The 27214-nt window shown below is 37.7% G+C and overlaps 1 protein-coding gene and 1 long non-coding RNA gene across 2 annotated transcripts in view; both read right to left on the bottom strand.

Annotated features, from left to right (window-relative positions):
* Positions 1–800: 800 nt before the first annotated feature.
* Positions 801–26617, bottom strand: dsg2l (desmoglein 2 like). The gene is made up of 14 exons (XM_039649730.2): positions 26483–26617; positions 23696–23818; positions 22017–22172; positions 20858–20996; positions 17559–17719; positions 17150–17284; positions 16650–16835; positions 16176–16441; positions 15207–15349; positions 14391–14612; positions 10547–10768; positions 8600–8727; positions 6552–6851; positions 801–4660 (listed from the first exon to the last, which is right to left on the bottom strand). Exons 1-14 carry the CDS (start codon positions 26531–26533, stop codon positions 3839–3841), a joined length of 3054 nt encoding a protein of 1017 aa, XP_039505664.2. The 5' UTR covers positions 26534–26617; the 3' UTR covers positions 801–3838.
* LOC148981348 (uncharacterized) overlaps positions 801–27214 on the bottom strand; it is a 183698-nt gene continuing 157284 nt past the window's right edge. Inside the window, exon 2 of the long non-coding RNA XR_016168464.1 lies at positions 801–2204. This is a non-coding gene — a long non-coding RNA (uncharacterized LOC148981348). The remainder of the gene's footprint in view (positions 2205–27214) is intronic.

Genomic DNA, 27214 nt, shown 5'->3' with positions numbered 1-27214 from the left:
CAAGACTTCGCAACAGTGTGTGTGTGAAGGTGGCTTTTATGTGTGTGTGCTAATGCGGTGCAGGTGTGTGACGCAATCAGTCCCAGGTAAGAGGTATGATGGGAATTTGAGTTTATGTCCAATGATCAATACTCCGGTGAAGGCTCCCTCTGGTGGCGGAGAGGAGGCGGAGCGGGAGCCTCCACTGTAACAGAGAGAGGGAGGTTATACTGTAAGTTAAAGGGGAAACACAATGTCAAAACAAACAGGATATGGACAACTTGGAAAAGTTTTAGCATTTCAAGTTCTTGAGTAAAGCTGTGGAACAGTCTCAATGAGGAACTAAAGAAATGTTCAAACATAAATCAATTTAAAATCAGGGATAATGGTATGGTTTTCAAGAGATACAGGGTGTTTTGGGGGTTAGTAATTATCTTCAGTTTCATTGTGTTGTTATCATTACTTCATTTTTTTCTGCACTTTGAATTTGATATTTTTTCTTGTTTGAATAATTGGTGTACATTTTGAATTGATTTAGGGTAAAAGAAAGTAGATATTTGGGAAGAAGGTTGATTATGTGTAAGCTTTTGATTTATGGATAGAGGGTGGGATTAAATGTTTTTTTCTTCTTCTTCCCACTTCTTTTCGAATATGTAATGGACATTGACAATAGTTTAAAAAGTCCAATTGTTAATTCATTTTTGTGTGCGTGTGTGTGTGTGTTATTCTTATTTGTGTTATTCTAACCATAATTCTTAATACAATAAACTGAAAACGTTTCTTAAAGATGATTTTTTTTAATAAAAACTCTTACGAGCATCCACAGTAAGCAATATACTTTTTAATTCACATAACCGCATACAAATAAGATCATACTGATTATTAATCATTCCCTTTTCTGGTCCTTGAAAAGACAGGTGCAGGAGTAATAAGATACACCTGGCAATGAAAGTTTTATTTTAATACCTACAGCTTTACATACTGCCAAGAAGAGGTGGAAACCAGTGCAATTCATAACTTTACAGTGTCTATTACTTTACAGTCATTCTGAACAAATGACTTTAATTCCTATTTACACATGCCATTGATAAAGGTGTTTAAACAGATGTAGTTTACATGTGAACTGAAGTATAACAGTAGTGAACAGCTGGTGTTCATTAATACACTGACAGACAGGAGCTGCTAAATTCGCACAGCATGTGGAAAAGATAAAGCAACTAAATCTTATCCCACCAAATAAAAAAATACATCTCATAAACAAATGGTGATTATTCTAGATTTACTCTAAATTAGTAAAACAAAACAATATCTGACAAACAAAATCCTCACAAACAAAACCGCCACAAACATTAAGATGTAATTTGTGCAGGAGTTCAACAACGGATGCTCATTTCAGCCTTTAAGTGAAGTATTTACATGTATTCATTAAACAGAAACTTTTATCAAAAGTAACGAAAATGACAAACAAAAACACAAGCAACAAACTTCATAGAAAACTGTATATTAGCAGTGCTGTGATATAAAATGTGTACACCACCAGAACAGCACAAAGTTAGCAAAGAAATATAAATGCAACAAAAATATGTGTTTCTTAGTTTGTTTTACTGATAAGAAGAAGTGTTTACTTATGGTTGTGAATTAATGCTCATAGAAGAGTCTCAGAAGACTCATTTCACCACAGTGGGAAAGAGTATGGCCGTTTACACTCGCTATTAACGTGTGTTTTGGTGGATCGGATCACAAGTAGACGAGACAGAGTAGACATCTCTTTTTCCACTTTCACACACTTCTGTCCTGATTTCTTCGAGGGGAGGGTCTATATTCAGGTGAATGTGTGGATTTCTTCAAATCTTTCAATCTAATGGACGAGAAAAGCTCATGCAATTCACACACGAACACAAACAGAGAAAACGGAAAAACACACAGAGCTTCAGCTTTAGTTTCTGCTGTGACTAACACAAGACCAGCCGAACGCTGTGAGTGTGTGTTAGAGATCAGGAATGGAGAGAGAATATTGTGCTTGGGACATTTTTCATCTTCAAACCAAACTTGGGTCTCCAGCCGACAGTTAAACCCCGTCTCTCATAATGTTACTCATTAGATCAGTAGACGGAGAGTAGACGCTCTTTAGTGGCTGTTTGAACACATTCGATCACATGAATGTTTACACTACTAAAGCAATCCGGTCGAATGTGTTTTCAACTTCCTCTGGACAAGCTCAAAGCCTCTTAAACCCCGTACCTGTGTTTAGTGTCGTCCACTAGTGATCCGATCCACCTTAACACATCTTAACACCGGCTGTAAACAAGTAAATCTACGTTTACTACATTAGCCAAGAGATATCTTGCTGAAACCACCATTATTTGACTAGTATATAGGAATGCATGTATTTTAGAACAATTAGATGTGTTATATCACACAGGCTGATCGCTAATGCACCTTACACAACGCATCACTGTGAACTGAATTACCTTTCAAATTGGATTACATCATTACATATTAGATGGGAAATATGTATTTTCATTTATAAAGTTTGGTCTATTACCCAAATCCCTGCAAGAGTTGCACTGTAAAAAAATATTTTCATGATTTGTAATCACAACATTTTTTCTTTTGTCAAATCTACTTAAATAATTTCTGTAGTTCAGATATCATAATATTTGACTTTCTGATGATTAAATCAATCTCCTTCATTGCATCAACTCATTTTTTCCATTTCAATGAACTTAAAAATTGAAGTAACCTGGTTGCCAACAATTTTGTTGTTTTACAGAACATATTCAATCTGGTCATCTATATTCTTTTGAGTATCCCTAGAAAGAAAACTCAGCTTTTGCTGGCCCAAATGATTGGAATGTGCTACAAAAGTCTTTTTTTTTTCAATCTCTGCATTTAAAAAAAACTATTAGGGAGTGTTTTAATCATAGCTTGTAAATGTTTTAAATGAATGTATATGTGTGTGTATTGTAATATGCTATTAAGTCTTTCAGGAGATTTGAACTCTCCTACCTTAAGGGGCCAGTTGTTCAAATCATTTAATCTGGATCAAAATGATCCGGATCTGGAAATCCCATTTTTTCGTATCCAGGATCAGGTAATCCGTCTTACTTTTATGCCGGTTTTTCAAAGCAACGTTGGACTGGATCACCCTGATCCAGATAGACAGTTTCCAAGATTACCAAATCCGGATTACCAGTGCTATAAATGGGACAATATATTACAATGTGGGCTACCAGCTATGTAAAGAGCCAACATGGGGTCACTGTAAGGGTTTCTTATTTTGAGGCAAAACACAAATGGGGACAAGATAATTTTTATTTTATTTTTACTTTACTATCCTGAATAGCTTAATTGTTAGCCTATGTCTACTTTATCACTGTTACAACGGTTACACAAGTCAAGTGCAAAATATAAATAAAAGTATATACACTAAATGATACAAATGTATTATTTGACCAATTTGAAAGTTTTACTACATTTTCTTCCTGAAATCCACCTTGAAATCCAGTTGGGATCAGGATAATCCTGTTTTTTTTTTTATCAAAGTTCTCTAAATCCCACTGACAAGTTTTGAACAACACAAACTGAAGGTTTGATCCAGATTAAAACTAGGATTGGATTCCCTGATTGGACCCCCTTCTTTCCCTTTTGAACAACCCATTTTCAAGATTTGATCCAATCCGATAACCAAAATCCGATCAGCTTACCTTTGAACAACTGGCCCAAGCTGTTGTTGAAAATAAGAACTTGTTTTATAAAGGTTAATCAATCAATCATTATAAATCAGCAGCGAGCGGATATGAACTTACAGACGTGGGAGGGAATTATCAATCCGATATATTACAGATCGCGACACTGCTTACAGACTCTGAGGAAACCTCATATCCAACGAGCCAATAACGTCCCTCTCTCTGGCCCCTCCGGACATCACCGTTCTGACCGGAGGAACGACCCGTCTGACCTCACGAGACTCCGAGGAGTGCATTACTTCAGTGTTAACAATCTGAACCCCTCCGGAGACGCTCCCTTGAGCCTGAACAGACGCTTTAGTGATCGGCTGCTTCTCCACGAGGACTACGCTCTGGTAGTGCTGCATTTCACGACTGGCAGATCCACGCAAGGCGGCATCCGATCTCTTCTGCTCCTCCACTAGCATGTTCTCCTGAATGCCTAGGAATGGGCTGGGCGTCACCAACACAGTAGGATGGGGTTCAACCACATAAATGGGGGTGGCGGAGGAGTAGTACAACGCAGGCTGCTGGACTAACACAGTTGAGTTAGGAACCATCACGTTCTCATGGACATACACTCCTGTAGAGGACGAGCTGCTGGTCTGATGTGCTCCTGACGTATGAATGGTGGCGGAAGAGCTAGCTTTCTGCTGAGAGTGTTGCAGACTAGCCGTCCCGTGTACCTCGTCATCTTTGTGTGTGGTAGATAGGACCGGTTTGGAGGTCACATGGGTGGTCGTGCTCATTTCAGACTCCATTGTAGAACCACTAATGATCTCAGCCAGGGTTTTGAACCTTATGTTGAGGTTATCAAGAAAAGCAAGGTCATCGTCTTCATGCAAGAGACTGCAGATGTCCTCCAATGAGCCCATGCGAGATTCCTGATCCTCGTAGTCATAGACCTTCAGACAGTCTCCCATTTCTTGCTGCTTAGACACATAGCCTGTTTTCTGTAATAACACAAATAATGTTGCATTTACTGACCCATTCATATACCAAGTTCTGTCATGAAACTCTAGATGGCGCAGGCTGATAGGTCCTCAATTCAATTTGGTATTGATCAAATCATTATCTACACGGCGCAGCTGATTTGCAGCTCAATGAGTTGCAGCTCAACATTCAAATGCGGGTAGTGTTGCTGTTAGGAGTAAAGCTACGCTTTCAGACTGGAATCAAAATTAGGAATCGATTAGAATCGAAATCATAATTGTTCAAATTTAAACAATACCCAACCCTATCTGTGAATGTATCGGCAGAAGAAAGTCTCAGTACTCAGTACTCTACTCCGCCACGATCAAATACATTAGCATAGCCATATCCACTCCAATCTCTATTACCATATCAATCTCCCAAGAGTTGTCATGACAGAAAGACACCAATCACCCAAAAATACAACGCCAAAAACATAGTTCAAACCGTACATACTATATTAAAGAATATTTTCATTTTACAATTTTTCTAAGTTTAAAGTTGAAGTTTAAACTGTCACTCTTAAAAGTCTTGTTTTCGAGTGCTAAGGGCCCATCCGTCAATCTTTTATGATTATTATTATTATTATATCGTAGTCCTCAATCGGGTCATGGGGTCTATACGACCCCAATCGACTTTTACTTAATAAAAAAAGGTTCCCTTCATCTCAATGGAATAAGATTTTGTGACTTTTCATACATTATCTATCTATACACACACAAAAACTGGGCTTGATTCGGTTGTTCTGAAGCTATGTAAAAAAAAAAAAAATTTTTACACTTCTGGTTTCGGGGTCAATATGACCCCACATTGAAATGAATCGGAAATGTGAAAAAAAATATATATTTTCTTCATGTGTCAAAAAAAAAAAATTTTTTACACAGAAATGAAGGCCTAGAACTAGAGCAGAAATGCAATGTATCATAAAAAAATATGCAAGCTAATGGTGTAGTTGAGGAATTGTGTGGTATATGGATACAAAAGTACTGTCCAAAAACACAGCATTAATGAATAGATGAGAAGTAAACAAAAAAATGATATATTATTTGTATGAAAATGTATAGAAATGTATATTTTTTATACAATTACTCAATCAATTGTTGGGGTCGTATATACCCCGAAACCCAGAAGTGTAAACAGGAAACAAACACCATTTGAAGGTTAATCTGTAAAGTAGACTGTTTTATTACTTTCTCAGTGGTGTTGCTTCTCTTATTACGCCTTATTCACGGCAGCGCCATCTTTGATTTTTAATGAGAATGAAAGCGAGGCTGTGAGGGATAGACTTGCATCTCTTCAATGGACTGTACTGTTATTTAATGTGTTTTCGGATTGTTCCGCTCATGAAACACTGGAAAAATATCTTTCCAAGAAATATCAGTTGACAAAAAACTCCCGACAATGTAAGCTGTGGAAAATTGTAAGTAATCTAGCCGCTTTATTCAGCTTTTTACAGCGGATGCCAGTCTATTCCTCACAGCCTCACTTTCATACCTGTCATGGCGCTGCTCTGAATAAGGTCTATAGTTAGATATGGTATAATTTTTAATAAAGTCTGAATTAAAAGTGGCTTCAAGCAAGTGGCTTTGCATTGTATTACAAATGTCACAATCCCATAAATTGTTATTCAACACAACATCATAATTGAATTGGAGCTGAAACTGCACAAGAGACCACAGCCTGTATGTGGAACAGCAAAAGAGTAATGCATGGATGTCCACTAGAGGACTTCTTGAACTTATTGCTTACCTGAAATCTATAAAAAACTTAAAGCACATATTCACTGGTGTTTTATTGGTACAGAGACCTCTTTTTATTGGTCATGACCTCTTTAAACTCAATGCACAAAAGTTGTGTAAATCTCATACTTACTTGAGAATAGTAGTCGCCTAAGAAAGCGTCAGACAGTGCAAGTCCATCATAGGTGTCAAATCTGCTATATTCGTCTTTCCTTTTTGTATACATGTAGTCCCCATTAGTCTGACTCTTGTGGTGATGATATGCCCCATCACGCTGGTCATATTGGTAGAAAGAGGACCAATGTGAGCCGTCAGCTCTCACTCCACCATGATGTTTTCCAGCAGTTCCCTCACTCCCCTTATGAGCTCCTCCAAAAGTGTCCACATTAATGATGTCATCACGCTCTTTTGACATCTGTAAGAGAGCCATTTTCTGTGGGGCAGAGCACAACATATTTTTATGCCTCTGTTAACAGTGCCTGATACAATATTCACATATGAGCAACACGTAGGTTCTTAAAATAACACTTACTTGGTGCCGAATGATCTTTGGCAAATAAATGATATTACCAAATCACTTTAACTTGATAAGAACCCTTACAGATGTAAGCGAAGTGCATGATTTGAATAAAAGACAAAAAGAAAACACTACTTTTCTTTCTACTAAAGAAACTTCAGACCATCCGAAACTAAAACATACAACGAGAAGTTTCCTCTAAATTTAATCTAGGACGTCTGGAGTTTTTTCCCCTTCCTTACATGTGGAATATCCCTTTCATAAAGCCACAAAAATGGGAATATCCACATCGATAGATCCATGGTGGTGCTTCTTGAGCCTCTTTAGATTTAGATCCCCAAAAAGACACCGTGTTTTGTGAAAAAGACAATTGGGTTGTATGAGATGAACCTCAACAGACTGAAGCCGAAAAAATGCAATCTATTGCATATTTTTGTCAGGCCAGGTTCTATACAGATTAATAAATAACTAAATAAATATTAGGCATGTGTAATTATTAGGTTTAACAATTTGTGACAGTGAAGAGCAAACATTTCTGCAGCAGTGCTCTTTACTCATGTAACAGACCTGCCAACCTTGAAATTATTCTTCGAGTAGTATCAATCGTGGGGAAAGACTCTTCACAAGACACACAAAAACACGTGTTTGTGTGCGTGTCTTGCATTGTCTCAAAAAAATATGACAAAAATAAAAAAATATAGAAATTATTTTTTGAGACAATGCAAGACACACACAAACACATGCCTATCTCCGTAATTCTAGTTTTGACTACGTAATGTGTGCTGGTCAACTAGTCTAAAATTGAGAAACCCCTAGAAAACGGTAAAAAAAAACAAATAGCTATGTACATTTAAGATAAAGCTACTTAATTTATTATCCCATGGCAATATCTAAATATGATACTAAATCCCACAAAAAAGGGTTTTAATTTGTGACGTGAAAATTTAACTTAGCCCGTCAATTTTGGTTTTACAATTATCGCGCTTCAGTAATCCACAAATCACAGAACTTTCATAAGATAACCCATGTGATTGCGAACACTCAGGATTCAATGAATGTGGATTCGATGAATATGATCATCGAATCCAGATTAAGTTAACTAAAAATAATATTTCAACTTTCTACATCCAGACCAGCCCGTGGGAATGAACCCAGCGGGCGCTATGATTGGTCGAACTCCGCTTATTTTGCTGTTGTACCAGCGTACTTTGAGGTCAAAATACGTATCCGTTACACAAAATGCGTATGGGTTGGCAGGTCTAATGTAACACAAAAGTATAATTATTATTATCTTTCATCAAAAGCCCTTGTTATATTTACTGTACAACTATGTTAAATTTTCACATTTCTGAGGTTCTCAGAACCCACATAATTTCGGTTGGGTAAACGTAAATAGTGGAGAATAGGGGTATAGTGGTAATGTAGTGGTGAACTACTGCAAATAACTACAGCATTCCCATTTTTCTCCAATTTCTTTTAGATATTTTAATGCCAATAACACTAATCATAGTGATACAAATATAAAATGTAAACATTTCTAAAAATGTGTGTGCCATGTGTTGTGTGGGTGCTTAGACTGAGTTGTGCGCAAAAACTGATTGGCTGTTGACAGCCATTTCTATTGTCTGATTGGATATGACTGGCAATGGATTAGGGTCACCTACCTTGTCCTCTCCCTGTCCTTCAGTGTTGTATGCTATAAGATGCTCTTTAGCATCAAATGCGATGGTCTTGAAATTGGCTGCAGCTGCTGCACCTCCACAAACACAGAACAGCAGCAGAAGAGGAACCACTGCGAACACAGATCACTCTGTGTTCATTCAGCTGGAATCATCTTTAAACATATCCACAACCACATGATTCTTATGTAGCACTTACATTTTACTGATATGAACGTACAGGTATACTGAGATTTCAAAATCTATAGGATGTGTACATGGAGGACCAGAAGTAATTAGTATTTTGTTATTTTAAGTGCTTATTTTTAGTGTTATTTTAAGTTTTGGATAGAGTGGCCTTTAGTTTGACAGTGATGTAGGGCTCCAAAAAATTTTGATGCTCCATTCTAATAATTATAAGTAACTTTGCAACTACTTGTCAACTTACTTTCCAAACCCTAACCTAAACCTAATAGTCTACTAGCACTAGGGTTGGGTATCGAGAATCGAGTATCGATTGGAACCGAGACTAACTTTTCGTTTTTTCCCGGAATCGTTCAAAAGTTAAAATTTCGATTCCTAGTTTCGATATTCACAGTCCGCCGAGCGGAAGAAGAAGCCGCTGAACAACACCAACGAAGAAGCGTCTACCGGAAGTGTTGGCATAACCACGCGAGTCGAACATGAGTACCTTACGTTGGCGATCCAAAGTGTGGCTTCACTTTTCTAAAAATAACGAAATCTCGGCAAAATGCAAATATTGTGACAAAAGGAGTATTTTTAAAGAAGGAGTATTTCCTTCAGAAAGGATTATTGCCTTCAGAAAGGCCATTGGTTAGCAAGGTTAGCTAAACTTTTTTGACCCTGCCTCTTAAAAGAATCGGAATCGAGAATCGTTAGGAACCGGAATCGAAACAAGGAATCGGAATCGAGAATCGTTAGGAACCGGAATCGAAACAAGGAATCGGAATCAGAATCGTTCAAATTCAAACGATACCCAACCCTAACTAGCACTCTTATGACTGCTAGTTGACATGTAGTTGCAAATTATTATAGTTAGTAGAATGTGTAGAGTGGACCATCGGAATAAAGTGTAACGAAGAAATGTCATAATAATTGATAATAAAATAATTGATAAAGACAGACGGCTGACTGAGAGCCACTCATTTGCTGCTGATCACACTTACTGCTCACTCACTCGTATCTGAGGTAAATCATCACCACTGTCTCCCTATTCATAAAGAACTAATGATGTCATCATCGGGTAAAATGCACGTTACTTCCTGAACAAGTACAGACTCAAGTTTGAGATGCTTTCAACCAGAGTTCAAGTGCGACCGAACTCTGACCACGTTCTATGTGTTCCTGTGTACACATGACAGCTTTCACATTAACACGTTTTCTTGAAAACCATGCTCTAATTCAAACTAAACTATGGAAGCTAGTTTCCGCCACAAAATAAAAACATTTTAAAAGATAATTGCGAGTTTATCCCACAAATGGAGTTAAATCTTGCAATTCTGACTTTAGTTCTCAGAACTGCAAGATATAAAGTCAGAATTGCGGAAAATAAACGTCAAATTCAAGTTTATATCATGCAATTCTGACTTTATAACTCGCAATTGCAACATTTTCGTCTTCAAATAAAACTGACGCATCATGCAATTCTGACTTTATAACTCGCAATTGCAACTTTATATCACGCAATTCTAAAGATAAAAAGACTGAATTGCGAGATGTAAACTCCAATTGTGAGATAAAAAGTCGCAATTATCTTTTTTATTTTTTATTCTGTGACGGAAACTAGCTTCCATTCTAAACTGTCTGTGTGAAAGCAATAAAAAAATATTTATAGGAAAACACACATTTTACTTTAAAATCGAGACGCAAGCATTTCTCTGTTAACAAGCAGCGCGTCCGTACAGCAAGAGAGAGGTTGACATTGCTACTCACACAGAAGGAGCAGTAGTCCCAGCAACATTAGAAAAACACCAGATACTCCAAATCTAGAGACCGTTTTTTCTGGCAGGCAAACTTTCGACGCGTCACATGTGCAGACGTCTATGCGAAGCATCTGAGCAGCACAGATCTTCCCCTGCTGGTCCCTCACCTCCACAAACACATGGTACTCACCGGGCCATAGAGTGGTTTGAGATCTGAATATCGATGTAGTGTCTGAAAACAAGAAGACATAAATAGATTCATACATGATTAATGACCTGTCTGGAGGCAAAAAGTTCAGTACTTAAATTAGTTGCTAATATTTTTACATTTACTTTACAGTCTAAAGGCCTGTTCACATCACGAATTTTTGCGTGCGATATTCGCCGACGTTTAACGCCTCGTGACCTATCAAAGGGTGCCAATGTGAGTGTACACACCGACGCGGAAAACACCACGCATAGTAGCGTAATTTTAAAAAAAACGCCTTAGGTTAGTTGTTTTGGTTTGACACGCTGCGTCAAAAACGATCTGACCAATGAGACTGGTGCTTTTGCTCACATGTTTGGAGCTTTTGAAGTTACAGTAAGTCATAACTTGGGGGGGGCGCTCAAACTCAAAACGGTCTTGCCGAGCACACACACGTAACGGCAACGAAGATATACGCCAAGTAGCGTCTACACTGCCGCGAAGAAATATGACGAGGAAGATGCAAGGCAAGATGAATGTAGAGCTGCTGGTCTCATTGGTGTCGGAACATGAACTATATGACAAACGTAACAGCGGCTACAAAATAGGACTATTTCTGTTTTGCATCAAGCGCCATCTAATGTCAGGGAATGAATTTACATGTTCACTCGGCTCATCGTCAGCGAAAATCGATGTGTGAACACAAAAAAACTTTGAAAAACGCTAGCGAATAACGTGCGCTGATTGTCGTCCCGGTGTGTACGGCCCATAAGAGTATGTTTACACGACACCATTTTCAAATGTAAACAGATGTGTTCATTTACACAGCCGTTCATCACTCGGCTCATCGTCAGCGAAAATCGACTGGGTTTGAACAAAAACGCTAGCGAATAACGCGCGCCGATATTCGTCCCGGTGTGTACGGCCCATAAGGGTATGTTTACACGACACCATTTTTAACTGAAAACAGGTTTTTTTTTGGGCCGTTCATTGACACGCCCGTTCATTACACATTTTATTTACAATTTGGGGGCCTGAAAACACAAACTTCTGAAAGCGGGTTTCAAACTGACGTCATGCTGTTCACGCTGCACGCATGTGTATTACATGATCACGGGGTGTTTCTTGACATCGCCAACTACTGGCCTGGCATGCATAATACAGCCTTTTAGGTCGATCTATGTGAACGGGGATTGTTTAGACAAGGTTATCGTCTGTTTACATAGCCTTATTCTGATAGGATGTGGGATAATGTGATAATTGCCAGAGCTTCTTCAGGATCCCAGACAGCAACACCGTGTCGGCCGAAACTATGTTACTGTCTGGGATTTGAATACTGTCCAAAATCTGAACAGTACATTCTTGTGCTTGTGAAGAAATGTCCTTGAAATTACCCTGCTGATACACTCGACTGCATCCAGTTATTTATTCACCAGTGTAACGTGTTCATTGTGCTTATCTTTTGTTGTGTGGACTTTCAGTTTGCAGTCTGTTCTGTTTCTAATGTTTCTCCTCATCAGTTTCCAGGTGTGTCTTAGTCTATTAGTTCTTGTGTATGTTTCTAGTGTTCATTGTCAGGTCTTGTTTATACATGTTTATTCAGCATGCGCTGTTCTGTTCCCCGTTTCTCAGTTTCTTGGTTTTAATTACAATCAGTTACTTATTGATGGTTTCCATTTTAATGGAAAGTCTAAATGCAATGCTTACATAACACTTCTGCCATGCATTTGCATCTACAGCATTATTCCCATGAAAAGTGCTGTGAAAGAAATATGATGCAAACCCTATTGCCCCTCGTGCTGATTTCAAGTCATTTCTCAGTCTTTCACTAGGGGGCGATTCATGATGATAAATAATACCTCATGGCTTTGATGTTCAAACAAACTGAACACCTCCCTTCCCGCACACTGTATGTACAGTAAGCACTTAAAGCACTTAAGGAGGTGTAGCATGTTTTTCTCAAGCATTTCATTATGCAGTTTAAGAGTCATTCAACTTGGAATACGACTTTAAAATCATTTTAAAATGTTCAAATTGTTGACATTGTTTTAGCCCCATAAGAGACAAAGAAAGGATTGTATTTTCTTTTGGTTACAAAAAAGAAAAAAACGTACCCAGGCATGTAATGTTGTGACTGGAAAAGAGTGAACGTAGAGTTATTTTTTGATGTATTCTCATGTTTGAATATGTCCTGCATAATAAATTAGAACAGCTAAATACATTGAGATAGGTCAGAAACAAGTGATGACATTGTGTAAATGCAGGAGGCTGACCCATCTCATCCAAAGTTAGCAATTAAACTTATGTGCGAAACTGGAAAATCACACGCCGTTTCCATCCAGTGATTCGAAAAGAACAAAAAATGTTCACTTCCAGATAAACAGGTGCTAAATATAACTAAGAAAAGTAGGAGAAGCCACTAACTGTATATAATAAATGTTTTATATAGTTAATTACTTGTGTCTCAAAGCATAAACAAACGAAATGCAATACAGGTGCTAAAAATACACAAGAAACGCAATTATCTTGCTTTCAGAGGCGAATGCTGCTGTTTGGAAACGTAGTCGTGTAAGTCAGTCCTGGGACTTTGTTCAGTTATTTCAGAACGACCGAAACAGCATTTCAGACGCTAAAAGATCGCCCGCTGGTTAGTCCAGTTACGCCGTCCCAAAGTCACATGATCTTCTTGATGCGCTTATGGCCGTGTGTCCACCAAAGCGTTTTTCCACGCCCCTGACGTATGTTTTCAATTGTTTTCAATGGGAGCGCCGCGTTTTTTAAACGCCATGAGTGTACCGAGGCGCTGAGCGTTTTTTTCACACTGAAGCGCCGAGCGCCCAGCGTTTTTACTGGTCGCTGGGAGTTGAAAAATGTTCAATCACTGTCACATTTTACCCAGCCGTCCAATCACAGTGGAGGAGGGGCGGGACTAAACCACACCGACCAACTGTCACAACATTCAAACTGCTGCATATATTCTGTATCATAGCAACGAAACGTCTCAACAGAAAAAAACGCTTCGCTGCCAAAACGCTCTCAAGCGCCCAAAGCACGGCGTCTTCAGCAGAGCGTCTAGCGTTTTCAGCTGGCTAAAAACGCTTTGGTGGACACACGGCCTTAGAAGACTTTATTCTGTAAACGTGTTTCCATTTTAGTTTACGTTTAGTTTTCTTATCCGATAAAAAATGTATCCGACTCAAACGAGTTCATATAGTTTTTATGTTTATTTTTAGAGTCCATGCACATCTTGGCGTTTCCATCCAGCAGATTTTGATGTGATATCCCAAAATGCGCATAAAAACAGGTTGATGGAAACATAGCACGTGATTTCTTAAGGCCGGATTCACATATAGCGCCTAAAACGCGTAGAAAACGCTGGATGTGCCGCATTCTCAAAAAACAAGCGCGTCACACCGCGACCGCGTCGCTTCCATTATATCACGCGCCTACATTTGAAATAACAAACCTGAGCACGCAGAAGACGCGATATGTGAGCTGGCCCTAAGTGTGAACGGATGATAAATATGGACGTTTATGACTGAGGTATTAAATTACAGCCTGTCTTCACATCAATCAGTCAATCAATCTAATGCTTTCACATCACAGCAACCGAATAGATAGACAGTAGAAATAATGCACATGAATAATAATCCTCGTTTTTCATTACCGTTGAAATATTCGACACGCCAAGACTCCTTTGTTAGTTTGGTGTCCACATTGAAACCAAAGGGGGCTCCATTGGGGAAATGGTCTTTGTCCCAAGCCGTGACATAAACCACGTGCTCTTCATGGCACAGTGTTTGAGACTGATGGACCAGCAGAGGACAGTGGTCGTTAAAGTCCTTTACTTGAATGGCAATGGTTCCTGTAGCAGTTTTAGCTGAAACTTCTGTAACAGAAGTAATACATTCCTCCCATGACTTTAAATGCAATTTAAATGTTTATGTTTGCAACACAAAAATATGTTTCACAATATATCGTAATACAAAAATGCAAAAATATGTATTGTGGATAGAGACAATATTTAGCGTGGATAGTTCACCCAAAGAAAAAAATGTGTACTACATTAAACCGCTATATATAATGTTGAATATAATGTGTAATGGTGCCAAATGTCTGATGTTACCAGTAAAAAGTGTCCTACATTATTTTAAATAGCTCTAGTCAGTGAAGAGTGCAAGCATATTCGTCTACAATAACTCTTTATTTTCAGCTTCAGAATCATAAATATTGTTACTCTAGTGTCACCAAGTCCAAGCATATTCTCTAACACACACACCGTGATACCAAATTTAGTATTTTAATCAACAGAAAAAAATGTGTTAACGTGTTAAACGTCTTGGAGTATCGCAATAATATCGTATCGTGATATGTATCGAATCGTGACATGAGGGTATCGTTACACCCCTATTATTTAATGCTTCTTTTTTTAAATGCTTTCCAATGCTAACTGTCTCACATACGTATCATGAGACTGACTTACCATTGGTGATGCAGATTATGTGGGCATAATATGTGCCATTGATTAGAAACTTGGACTCATAATCTGGAATTTTATTGAGTCTTATATCAGCCGTCCTCTCATCTATAATCAGCCAGTTGTCGACGTCTTGTCCTTTTGCATACCTAAAATGAATGAAATGAGAACTTTTATTACAACATCTGAACAAAACCACAATCTTGACTATGTTGTAAAGCAGGGTTCTCAAGTCTCACGAATTGGCCGTGAGACACGCAATTCAACCAGTTCACACGCTCACACGCCACACGGTGTATTTCTCACGCTGAAAAGGCAACGCCAACCAAGTTGTCCTGCAAGCTTTATATAATATAACGTTGTATACGAGGTGTAGGCACACAAAATGAAGTTTCCTGCCGCTGGCACGCATCTCTCGGACAGATTGCGTTCGTTAGGCAACATAGACGCGCGAACACATGGGAATTGACGGAACATTCTCGGTCACCGTACGTTTGTTACTAGGTAACCAACAACATCGCGTGAACACACGTCGTGATGGAGAAGGGAAGAAAGCTCGTCTAACATTTTTAGGCTAAAACATTTAATATATAGTCCATCGTGTACATTTTTATTGATGCAGTCAAAAACTCTACATCTACTTTGCAACTAGGCCAGAAGCTTTGGCTCAGTTTGGCTAGCTTACATTATCTGAAACTATAAATATAACATATAAACTTCAAATATAACATTAAAGAGTAGAATATTTGATGTGATGAATTGCTTTGTCATTTATAAGATTTACCAATTGTTATAATTTCAATTTGTGCCGGTTAATTTTTAACAATGGGTAAAATTGGGGGGCGGGAATGGGCAGGGACGGGGCTCTATTGGGGCTCCTCCCCTAACCGCATGTGATCTCACTCCAAGCTTTTGATAAAACTTGAGAACCCTGTGTAAAGGAAGTTCATTTTCACACAATGTTTGCAGTCTCACCTCACGTTAGTAGCAACTAATAGTGTGTCGCTGTCGATGGCTGCGTAGTTGGTAATGACTTTATTTAAAATAATAGTGGTGCTTTCTTCAGATATGGTGATGACTTTGACTGCAGGTTTGAAGCGAGGACCCTCGGGCTGGTTGACCACACTGACTTGGATGGTGTACGTCTTGCTCTCTTTAATGACCACTGACGAGTGATACTGTGCCTTGTTAGAGACAGAAACCTGCAGCCTGATTTCCTTCAGCTCTTCATAGTTCAGTTCCTTCAAAGTGAAACAAAGGGTGAACAGCAGGAAATGGGGGACTCAAGAATGTAGGACACTTCCGATCGAACTGCTTCACATTTATGCCTGTTCCATGAGGTCCACTTATACTTTCTAACCCGTTTTTGGACATTGCTAGTGGACGAGGGAAAACAAAGCACTGTTTGTAGAGGCAAAACAGAAAAAGAGGACAGTTTGGTCAGTTTACCTTAGTGAGAAACAGGATGCCTTCATTGGTCTTGCTGTCTGTGGTTATGGAGAAATAACCGGCCTCGTTTCCAGACACGATTGTGAAGACCGCCAGCCAGTTCTCAGAATAGATCAGATCGGCATCAATCGCTTGAATTCTCATCACTTCCACATTTTTAGTGTTTTCCTCCACCCGGCACTCATACTACAAACCAAACAAAAAAATTCCACATTTGTTAATAATTAGGGTTAGTTCACCCTAAAAGTAAATCGACTCACCCTGGTGTTGTTCTCATGCCTTAAAGGTACAATATGTAATATATTTTTAATAAAACATCCAAAAATCACTTGTACAGTGTGTATTTTCTGCAGTTGTGTACTTACAATATCCCAAAAGTTTGCAATTTTTTTTTTAAATTTGTAATTTAAATATGTAATATAAAATATAATATATGCATTTTACAAGTAATTATGTTGTGATGGCTCTAGCTGGACCTGAAAAAAAAAAAGACATCTTACAAAGAGTTTCTCCAAAGTAGGAATGTTGTCGTTGACGTCAAGAATTTTGATGATGGCCGTCCCCATCCCTACATTTCCGTTTGAAGCTCCGTCCATGTCGGTTCCTTTAATGGTCAACGTGTATGTGTCTTTTTTCTGCGGTGAAAAAACAAGCAAAAACTTCAGCCTCACGAGGAAGACAAATATCAGCAATACAACTCATTTCATTTCAACAGTTTTATTTAACTTTGAAAAATTCTGAAAACTTCATTTCAAAACCTTTATTTAATATCTGTGTTAAAACGATCCAGAAAAGTAGAAGAAATCAATGTTTTCAATCTTTAATCGAAGAAATTTCGAATCAGTTTTTAAATCTGAGTCTGTATGCTAAGCGGTTTAATGATTTAAATTCATGTTAGTGACTGTATACCTCTCTGTCTAGCGTGCTTTGCCTGACGTGTATCCAACCAGTCTCTCGATTAATGTAGAACATGTCAGCGTGACTCTCTTGAGCAATGCTGTAGGAAATCTTCGAATGCAGAGTTCCTTCTTGATCTGCGTCAGTTGCTGTGATCTTCATTACATACGTGTCTGAAAGATGACAAGCAAGGGTAAATATAGCACACCTTACATACAAATAAACTTGTGAAAAAAGTGTTCAAACAACCTGTATGAGCTCTTTTTTGAATATATAGTGTGAAATGTATTTTATTTGTTATATTGATTTGTCTTTTACTTATTTTAATACTAGTTAAAAGATAAAACAGGCCAGGATGCCACAATTCTGACCACTGTATGTGTCCTTGTGGTGCTATCAGCCAGTCAATGCCCTCTTGGCCTATTTTCCTGATTTTCCTGAGTGCGTACGAGAAGAGTTTTCACGCTGCGTTTGAATGAGAGTGCTAAATGCTCCATGAAATATGTCATTTGATGGGTTGGATTTTGGATTTTTTAACCAACAGAGTTAATGGTGTCTTATCTGAACAGAAGTTCCTCTACAGGGTCTCCTCATGGATGTGTGCTGTCCCCACTTTTATTTATTTTATATACAAATATGTGTCAAAGCATGTTTGAGAACTGAATTATCATAAAATATGTGGATGACTTGAGTTATTATTTTCAGTTACAGAAATGACACATGCTTTTCATTTATTTACCATTTCAGAATGCTAATGTGTTCATTTCCTATGTGTTTCATTTTAAGATGTTCACTTTATGTTCAATGTTCGCATGTTCTCGTGACCCGTAGTCAGAAAAATTCTCACACTGAACGCGCACTTTAAGTCTGTAAGTTCCTGAGCATTTAATTTGTATCGGTCATCTTGTGTCTGGAGTAGCATCTTCAGTATATGTGTATCTTGTTTTGTGAGATCGTTTGTGAATTTCCTTTATTATTTTTGTCAATATAATTTGTGGAGTGTAATCTGAGGAGATAGTCAGAATGTACGGCTTTGTTTATGCTAGCTCTCATGTGTGTCATGTGTTAATTAGTTGCTCGTTTTAGGGGATATCTTACCTATGTTTGGGATAATGGGATAATTACCTAAATTTATGTGTATTTCTGCTTTTATGTAGAATTAGTTCAAATGAAACTCAACTGTAAGGTTGAATCAAATTAGCTTTATGCTCATTTTCCCCTGCCTTTTTGTGTTACAGTTTCACTTTTTCCCATTTTTTACTGTGACTCCAATAAACCTGTGGAACTAGAAATTAATCTTCAGAGTCTTGGTGTTGGGAAAATGTTTGACTGGCCGTCAGGATATTAAGTAGTCATATCGAGGATGGCACAACAATCATACAAATACCTTGGGACTATTATTGATGAGAAACTGCAAAAAGGGGCACCAGTGTTTATATTGCCTAAGGAAATTATCTGTGTTTAACAATAATGAAAATGTTTTATCATACTTTTATTGAATCTATGTTGTCCTTTGCCACTGTAGTATGGTATGGTCATATATCTTTGAAGGCAAAAAATCAGTTAGACCAAATAGTAAAATGGTCTGGCCGTTTGAGAGGCAAGTCAAAACCAGGAGTGGCATCCCTATAAACCAAACAGTTACAAACAAAGGATGGCCTTTTCAATTTTAAACGATGACTCTCACCCCTGTACAGTGAGTTTAAGGCATTGCCATCTGCGAGGAGGTATAAAATCCCAAGGTGTAGAACAAATAGATATATGAGCAGCTTCGTACCCAATGCAATTAATAGGATTAACAAGTGGTTTTTCGAAAATGTTGTACTAGGAGTTTTATGATTTTACAAAGTAATGTTTTGAGAGCACTTTACAAAGTATGAGTATTTACTTTCTTGTCTGTATGTGTTTGTGGAGTGTTTTTGTACTAGATGCCATAGAATGTCATTGCACTGTAAAACAAATCTACCTACGGGTACAATAAGAGTAACCTAACCTAACCTAATAAATTCGAGGAAAATAGGAAAAGACATGACAATGCTGGTGCACGAGAACTCTAGGAACTATGAAAAGGTTCCTCCAGTGCGAAAGCAGTAAACAACATTTGAAGTGATTTTTGATTTCTTCACAAAGTTTTACATTAATTTTTGAACAATACCCGTTCTTATCTTAGGACAACTTTGATGAACTTTTTTGATCCACTTCAAATGTTGACTACTGTGTTAAGTCTGAGTAGTCAGTCATTCTTACACAACTTAGCACATGTTTTTGTGAGGATATAATCTATCTTCTGTTTCACACTGGACACCTACGCAGAATGGAAGCTGTCTATAAGGTGTGTGTGTGTGTGTATAGAGTGGAAGCTCCTTCTATGTCTATTGTGAAATAGGCACCAGGATTAATGCACCATCAGAGCATGAACATGAGGGCATGTGGGTTATCTGTGTGTCTGTGCTTACATGTCCAAAGCATGAAGATTCCTGAATCGTCTTGTTTCACGATGCGCATTCTGATGATTGATGTATAAATATGTGCAGTACAAAATGTGTGATTCTTACAGCGCCTACATTGGATAAAACAGTGTGGACGGCCCCATTCCCTGTTAAATGTGTCTAACATGATTAACTCGCGTGCAGCGTGCGTGAGACTGAGATTAGTCAAAGAAACATGGAGAAAGCAGATCAAGAGGATCCATAAAGGAATGATGTTTTCTAAAGGGTTGTTGTTGTTGTTGCTTACTTGACAACATCAGTTCATATATCAATATCGGAACGAATAGAAATAACCTTAAAGGGTTAGTTCACCCAAAAAATGAAAATTAAGTCATTAATTACTCACCCCCATGCTGTACCAACCCCGTAAGACCTTCGTTCGTCTTCGGAACACAAATGAAGATATTTTTGATTAAATTTGAGAGCTGTATAACTACCACATTGGCTCCTAAGGGACTGCCTCTTGACGGCCCAGAAAGTCAATGAAGAAAATGTTTAAATATCCCAAGTGACTACCGTGGCTCAACTATATGTTTATCAAGCGACGCGAATACTTTTTGTGCGAAAAAACAAACAAAAATAACGACTTTTTTCAATGAATATACTGTATATATTTTATTTCTTTGGTCTTTTGACTTTTTCTGCCATATTTATGAGTTATGGTAATGTTGCATGCACATTTAGGTTGGTTTTTTTAAACCCACGTCCCCTCTAAATGAAACTTAGACCACTAGCCATGAATCTAATATAATGCAACTCTTCATTTAGTCTCACTTCAAATGAGTGAAGCAATTTCATGAACTTCATGAATGACCCCAGTACCTCTGCCGCTCAGCTCAGGAACAGATCCAGTTGTCACGTTGAACACCGGAGTACAATCGTTCTCGTCCTGAACCACGATTCTTAACTCAATATCCTTCTCGGCTTTACTCCCATTCATAAACTCTGCCACCCCTCGAAGCTGGAAGCAAGCAGATGACCACACATCTCAACATGTTCAAACTTACTTAGCTTGTGAAATTGGATATATTCTCACCATCTATTTCACAACTTAATTTTTATCATCACTTTTCAGTAGAAATGCTTGCATATTGCCAGGCATTCATATTTCCCCACCCTTACTCTGTCATCCTTCTCCCATAACACATATATGCTTGTTCTCCAAAACTGCATTCAATGAGAACAATGCAATATGAATTACATGAAACACCCCTTCAAATAAACACAAATGGGAAATGATAAACAGTCCTGATGGAGAGGATAAAACAGGGTGTGCTTAAAATATCAGAGTATCGTAAAACCTCCCTTTTCAGTTAACCCAATCAAAACTCCTCTCATTTATGCTGTTTATCTGCACGGCTGAAGAGTGTGAACTCTGATCCACAAGCACACACTCCCTCTATCCCTTCACATTAGCTAGCTACACTATGATAAGCAAGTCATTTGTCGCCTAGTGATGACCATGTTCTTTGTAAGCTGTGTTAATCGACATATTTAACTCACAGCTTAAGCCCTAAGTATGCTGGTTTTTTTTTTTATATATTTATTTAGTCTTTAATAAGAATATCTTCCCCTCCATCTTGCAGGCAACCTGAGATCCACAACCATTCAATCTATTCCCCATGGACAAAATCAAGCCCCACATTTATTCTTGTTTCATTTCAACTTAACTTTGAACTTATTAACGTATCATGATTTCTTTGTGATAACACATACTTTACCGTGTGCTAAGGCTAAGAAAATTCAAGATATATATGTATTTTTTTGCATGAGCCACACCTCATTTAGTAATCTAGTCATTCAGACAGAATGCATGACATTCATCACTTCATGACAATAAAGCTCTCCTGTGAAATGTTGCTGCGAGCTGCTATCTTTCAGACTGAGTCATCAGTACACTTTCATAGATTACTCAGGGAAGGACAAACACCCATGCAATAAACGTTTACAGTCGTGCATGAAAGATGAAAGGGCTGCTTACATAATAAACAGGAGTTTTCTCTCTGTCTAACACTCCAGTGATCCTGACCATGCCGTTCTCACTGTTAACAATGAACAGGTTGAAGGGGGGCTGGTTCGCCCCTGATCCAATCAGTGAATATCGAATGCTGTTCCTGGTCTCCTCGTCTGAACGGATCTGAAATCAAATACATGTCATTCTTTAATGTGAGTTTAATACAAGGAGCATCTGGAAAAGTGCTTATTTTGTGATGTGGAGAGATTCTCATTTAATTAAAAAACCCTGAATTGTTCCCTGGTGTATGTACTTAGTATACATTTATTTGTGGAATTTTATAAATTGGTATAAAGTACGTTAAATTGGAACAACTAAATGCATTTTAGTTGCATTTTATATACTTGTTTGTGCTAAAATGGAAGTATTCCAATTATAATTCAGTACACTTTAAAAATAATCTTGTTTTTAAGTTTTGAAATGTAGAATTCACTACATAAACTTTAAAATTGCAATTCGATTACACATTACTATTACACTGATAACAAACTTTTAGTGATTTTAAAACACATTGCTATGGCATTCCAAGTAAACTTGAAGTGTGCTAATGCTAACGGCATCATTATAGTGTGCTTCAAATAGGCTACAATAAAGTTATCTTTATAAATAATGCCACAACTTAAGAATTTGCCTTTTGCTGACAACATTACCTAAAAAAATATTCTCAGATTTGAAATACATGGTGAGACTTGTGTCTTTTGCTGCATTGACATTAACTGACAAATGTGCCAAATCTGCAACACATACTCCCAATATTAGTGTTGCTCTCTTCTGAAAGCTGATAGTTGGTGAGTGTGATGGCATTGTCTTTATGGTCTATCAAACAGATAACAACCTGAGTGTCAACTTCTGGTTCAACCGGTAGCTCAGTTCCATAGGTTTAAAATTAATTCGTGTATAGTGTATTTTTGGCACATATATAAATATATACATGTGTGTGTGTGACAAACTCCTGTACACTCACTCCGCACTGAACAAGCAAAACATTTTTTATACAAAACAGTTGTGTTTATATGGCTAATCATTTGTTGTGTTGTGTGTATATTTATTATGCAAAAATACCATTTAATTTCATGTTTGTGTGTAAAGTATTTATGCAAAATACAATTTTGAAGTGTTTTGAAACTTTGAAGTAGTTTTGAATTAAGTGTTTGCTTTTGCAAGATATGTCTGATGTTTTGCATGTTGTGTGTGTATGTGTGTTAAGTTTCAAGAAATAGTTTAGATAAATAGAACCATGGTTTCAGAAATTGTAGGAATTAAAAAAAACTTCATATTAAGTGTTAAGTGTTTAATATCACTAAATGCAAGATATTTAAAGTGTACCTAAAGTATACTACCAATAGTTCAACTTTAGCGCAATAAAATACACTTAAGTGTATCTTTAGTTGGACCTCAGCACTATTTCTGGATAACTAAAGTGCATTGTACAAAATTACTTGTTTCAATTTATACTTTCAGTATACCAATTTCAACAGTACAATTGCAGGGTATTTTTATTAAGTATTTATTGTATAGTATTTAGCATTAATAAATGCATTTCAAATACATTTAAGTATATTTCTTTTTCACTAGGGTTTATCCCCCCCAAAAAAAATAAAATAAAAAACACTGTAGAAAACATAAAAAAACAATGACGATCTTACTTTGGCTATGTATTCCCGACCCGTATAGTCCTTATTTTCCATCAGTTTGTGGGGTGGGATAATCCATTCTCTCTTCTGTCTGATTTTCTTCGGCTGTCCTCCAGATGCTGAAGTGTTCAGTAACTACACAAACACAAAAGCACATCAGTGCCTGTTTTACCCAAATAATGCGATTAACTACACTGGATAAGCTTTTAAGAGTAAAACAGATGTAAGAATCCAAAATATATGCAATTAAAGGTGCCATCTGTAAAAATTGAGGTTAAAATATCCCAAAAATGAGCAACACGCATCAAAAGATTGAGAAGAAATAAGGTTGATGATGTCATTAAAAAACTGACAAGTTATAGTGCTGCCGAGATATTAACCTGAATTAGCATGCTAAATTACTAGCCCCGGCCCGGCAGGTGTCGTAATACCAGTTTCGACCATGGGAGGCGGTATGCGGGCGGGCAACGTTACCACCAGCCAAACTGCAGTACACGAGTAAGTCGCGCTCGCGCCAGCTTGTGTGTACTTGAACCTGACGTCAGTCGTGTGGAAATACAGCCCACTACTACATTTCAGTTCAGGGAAGAGTTAAAAAAAAATGATTGGTCGATATTATGCATGAGGAATACATTTTGGTAAGTTGTAGCATACTGTATCTTTCACCAGTGTTCGTGTTCTTTTACCATTAGCTAGTAGAGATGATCGGTTCACGTGTGCTAGGGATCTGTCGTGTAAAGCGCCAATACTGTATTTATTGTTTGAATTGCGTAATAAAATGAACAGAATCTGAGAGCTGACATCGGTCTCCGTGTCCTTTTCTGTGCATGACAAAATTGATGTGTGGCGTGAGAGTGTGTGAAAAGTGTTGTGAGAGTTGGCAGCTCTGAAAGACGCTAGCTTGGTCCACATCAGGGAATGCTGTCTGTCAAATTAATTCAAACTAATGATAAAAATGTAATATGAACAAATCGAATATCATAAAACTAGAAATAATAGCCTGGGCTTTAATTTTCCCATATCGTCGAAATGCACCGACTTGTCTATGAGACGGCCCTTATAATTTAGTATTGAGATGTTGTTCATTAAGTCTCTAATCTCTGAAAATCTCCAAATGCTCCACGTGAAACTGCGGTCTTCCAACCTTTTACTATCGCGTCAATTGATTTGATTAATATGCACGAGGGAGACAGAGCAACACAGCACTCGCCCATATTGTTTGAAGACATGAGAGAGCGCGTGGCCGTGGAGGTATTTCTGGAGGTATACTGCCCCCATCTGGTATGGAACATGTTGTGTGATTTGATTTTAAATCCCATTTGGCACCTTTAAATAATAATTTTACACTTTATTTCACACTTTGACAGTATTACAGCTCGAATGGACATGATGCACAATACAAAATATTCTGCTCAGGCTACATTGAGGCAACATTGTTTGGACTGATGGAAATTAAATCACAACTACCCTGATTATTTATTCAGTTAAAGTGAAAGAAATTGCATTTTTAAGTATGTTTTGCAACATGTTAATTGTTATTAAGCAATAACCTATACATTTTTCATAGCTGTATGCAATGCTAATATGTAAGTAAACAAAAAACACTAAGACCGAAAAATGTTTAATTTCACAACCTATCTTCGGTTATAGTATATGATACATATTCTAAGTTAAAAGACATTAATGTTCTTTTATTACGTAGTTTTGTCTGATTTGTAACCAGGAACTAAAGCGATTGCACAGCTGTACGTGTTCCTAAGTAGTATGTTAAACTGAATTAGTAGGTTAAACTATAACTGATAGGTGTCAAATTATACAGTGTTTTCCATACATTAGTTCACAATATCAATACCGCCTTTTGGAAAATCTATATGTGATTGGCAAGGACAACGTTGAACTTGAGCACTGCCCATTTCAAAGTCAAAACCCAGCACATTTTTTTTATTTTTTTTTATGAATGTATCTGAAGTGAACTGACCGTCTTGAGAAAAGTTTTGGTGTTATGTTCATTTAATGTTTCTTTATCTTTCCTGATAAAGCAGTCAGTGTTTATGAGCTGCTTTGTGTAAGTTACCGTTACCAGGAAAACTGCTGTTTTCACAATCCTGTATACCAGTGTGGATTTTTTTTTTTCAACAATATTTACTCTCATGACAGTAAAATAGGGCATGAAAAAAATGTGGTTTACATCTAGTGTTTAAAAAAATACCATACCATGAGCCCAGTGTAATTTTGAAAGATAGGTTACCGTAATCTGGACATAAAGTGCCAAGATTCTCCCATTAGAAAAAATAATAATGGCCAAATTTTAAGTCTGCCAACCTTTTGTTTGAACTTCCTCAAACTCGGTAATTCCCACCCTGAGTGAGTAAGATTATGCTCTTATTCTCTGGAAATCTGGTAACACAATAGTTTAACCTAGCAATAATAATGTCTGTCTCCATAAACAGATTATGAGTGTGACATACAGCCTACATACGGTATATTTCTTTTAGAGTTCATTACACTCATATCCCCTCTCAGACTATCACACATCTGTGTAAGATGACCAGCAGAGAGAACAAACACACACCCACCCACCCACCCACACACACACAAGTTAATATAAACAGAAAATACCCATGTTCGCTCTTAAATCATACATGAAACATTCTCTTATTAGCACATATTGATTAAAGAGTAACTTATCGATAGAGTGTTTAGAAAACAATCCAAACGAAACTTTATGGATAAACAGATTTAAGATTATATCCAGGTCAGCTTGAACACTAGAAACAACTTTTAAATGTTTACGCTCACCGCCAGACACAGCAGTACCAAGAAGAGTACGATCCCGCAGAGCTTCGCCATTCTCCGGCCGCCGCTCCTGCCGTTACTCGCGGAACTCTCTCTGACTCCTCGGTCACGGGCTGACTAACGGTCAGCGGGGGAGGGGGCGGGGCTTCGGAAGAATGCGGGGTATGCGCGAGAGAGGGAGACAGTCCACCGTCACACCCAATGTGCAAGCGCTTACAAAATAATTTAAATCAGTCTTCTCACTGGACACTCACATAGATAATCTTCATTAATGTGGGAATTATGTGTACTAATTATTAGGAGGTCCGTGTCGGTGCCCTGATAAGTTCAGTTCATTGTGTTTTCAGTCTTTCTTATTCCTTGGAAAAACAGCAAGCGAAGCTAGTTCATAAAACAGGGGGTTGCTTGGATACTTCCTAATGCCCCGCCCCTAAACGTTATTAGCGTACATTTTTATTTTTTAATAAAACTATCGCCTTGCCGCATCCAACTAAAAGAAGTCGGGCGGTTGAGTTAAGTTACTCATCGATTTGTTTTCAGTTTTAGTTTCATAAAAACGTAGATTGGCCTAATGGGCTCAATGCACGGCGTTATTTCCGGTGAAGGATTAAGGATGCTCGATAACTTCCGCCGATCATAGAGTCCAATGCAATACCGAGAATTTATATTGAATTTTATACTCTATGGTTATACTAATGAAACGTTATAGTCACAAAAACAGATAAAACAGACACC

The sequence above is a fragment of the Pimephales promelas genome, chromosome 5 (assembly GCF_988280905.1).
Source record: "Pimephales promelas chromosome 5, fPimPro1.hap1.1, whole genome shotgun sequence".
Lineage (NCBI taxonomy): Eukaryota > Metazoa > Chordata > Actinopteri > Cypriniformes > Leuciscidae > Pimephales > Pimephales promelas.
The sequence above is the reverse complement of the archived record's forward strand: the minus strand, read 5'-3'. Positions and strand labels throughout refer to the sequence as shown.

Bases quoted from the DNA above. Each gene is read 5' to 3' on its own strand.
- dsg2l (XM_039649730.2), bottom strand. From the start codon at position 26,533: ATGGCGAAGCTCTGCGGGATCGTACTCTTCTTGGTACTGCTGTGTCTG. The intron at 16,836-17,149 runs GTAAGATGTCTT...TTTGGTTTGTAG, and splicing joins CTACTTTGGAGAAACTCTTT to TATGAGTGCCGGGTGGAGGA. The intron at 14,613-15,206 runs GTAAGTCAGTCT...CTTCTGTTACAG, and splicing joins CATAATCTGCATCACCAATG to AAGTTTCAGCTAAAACTGCT.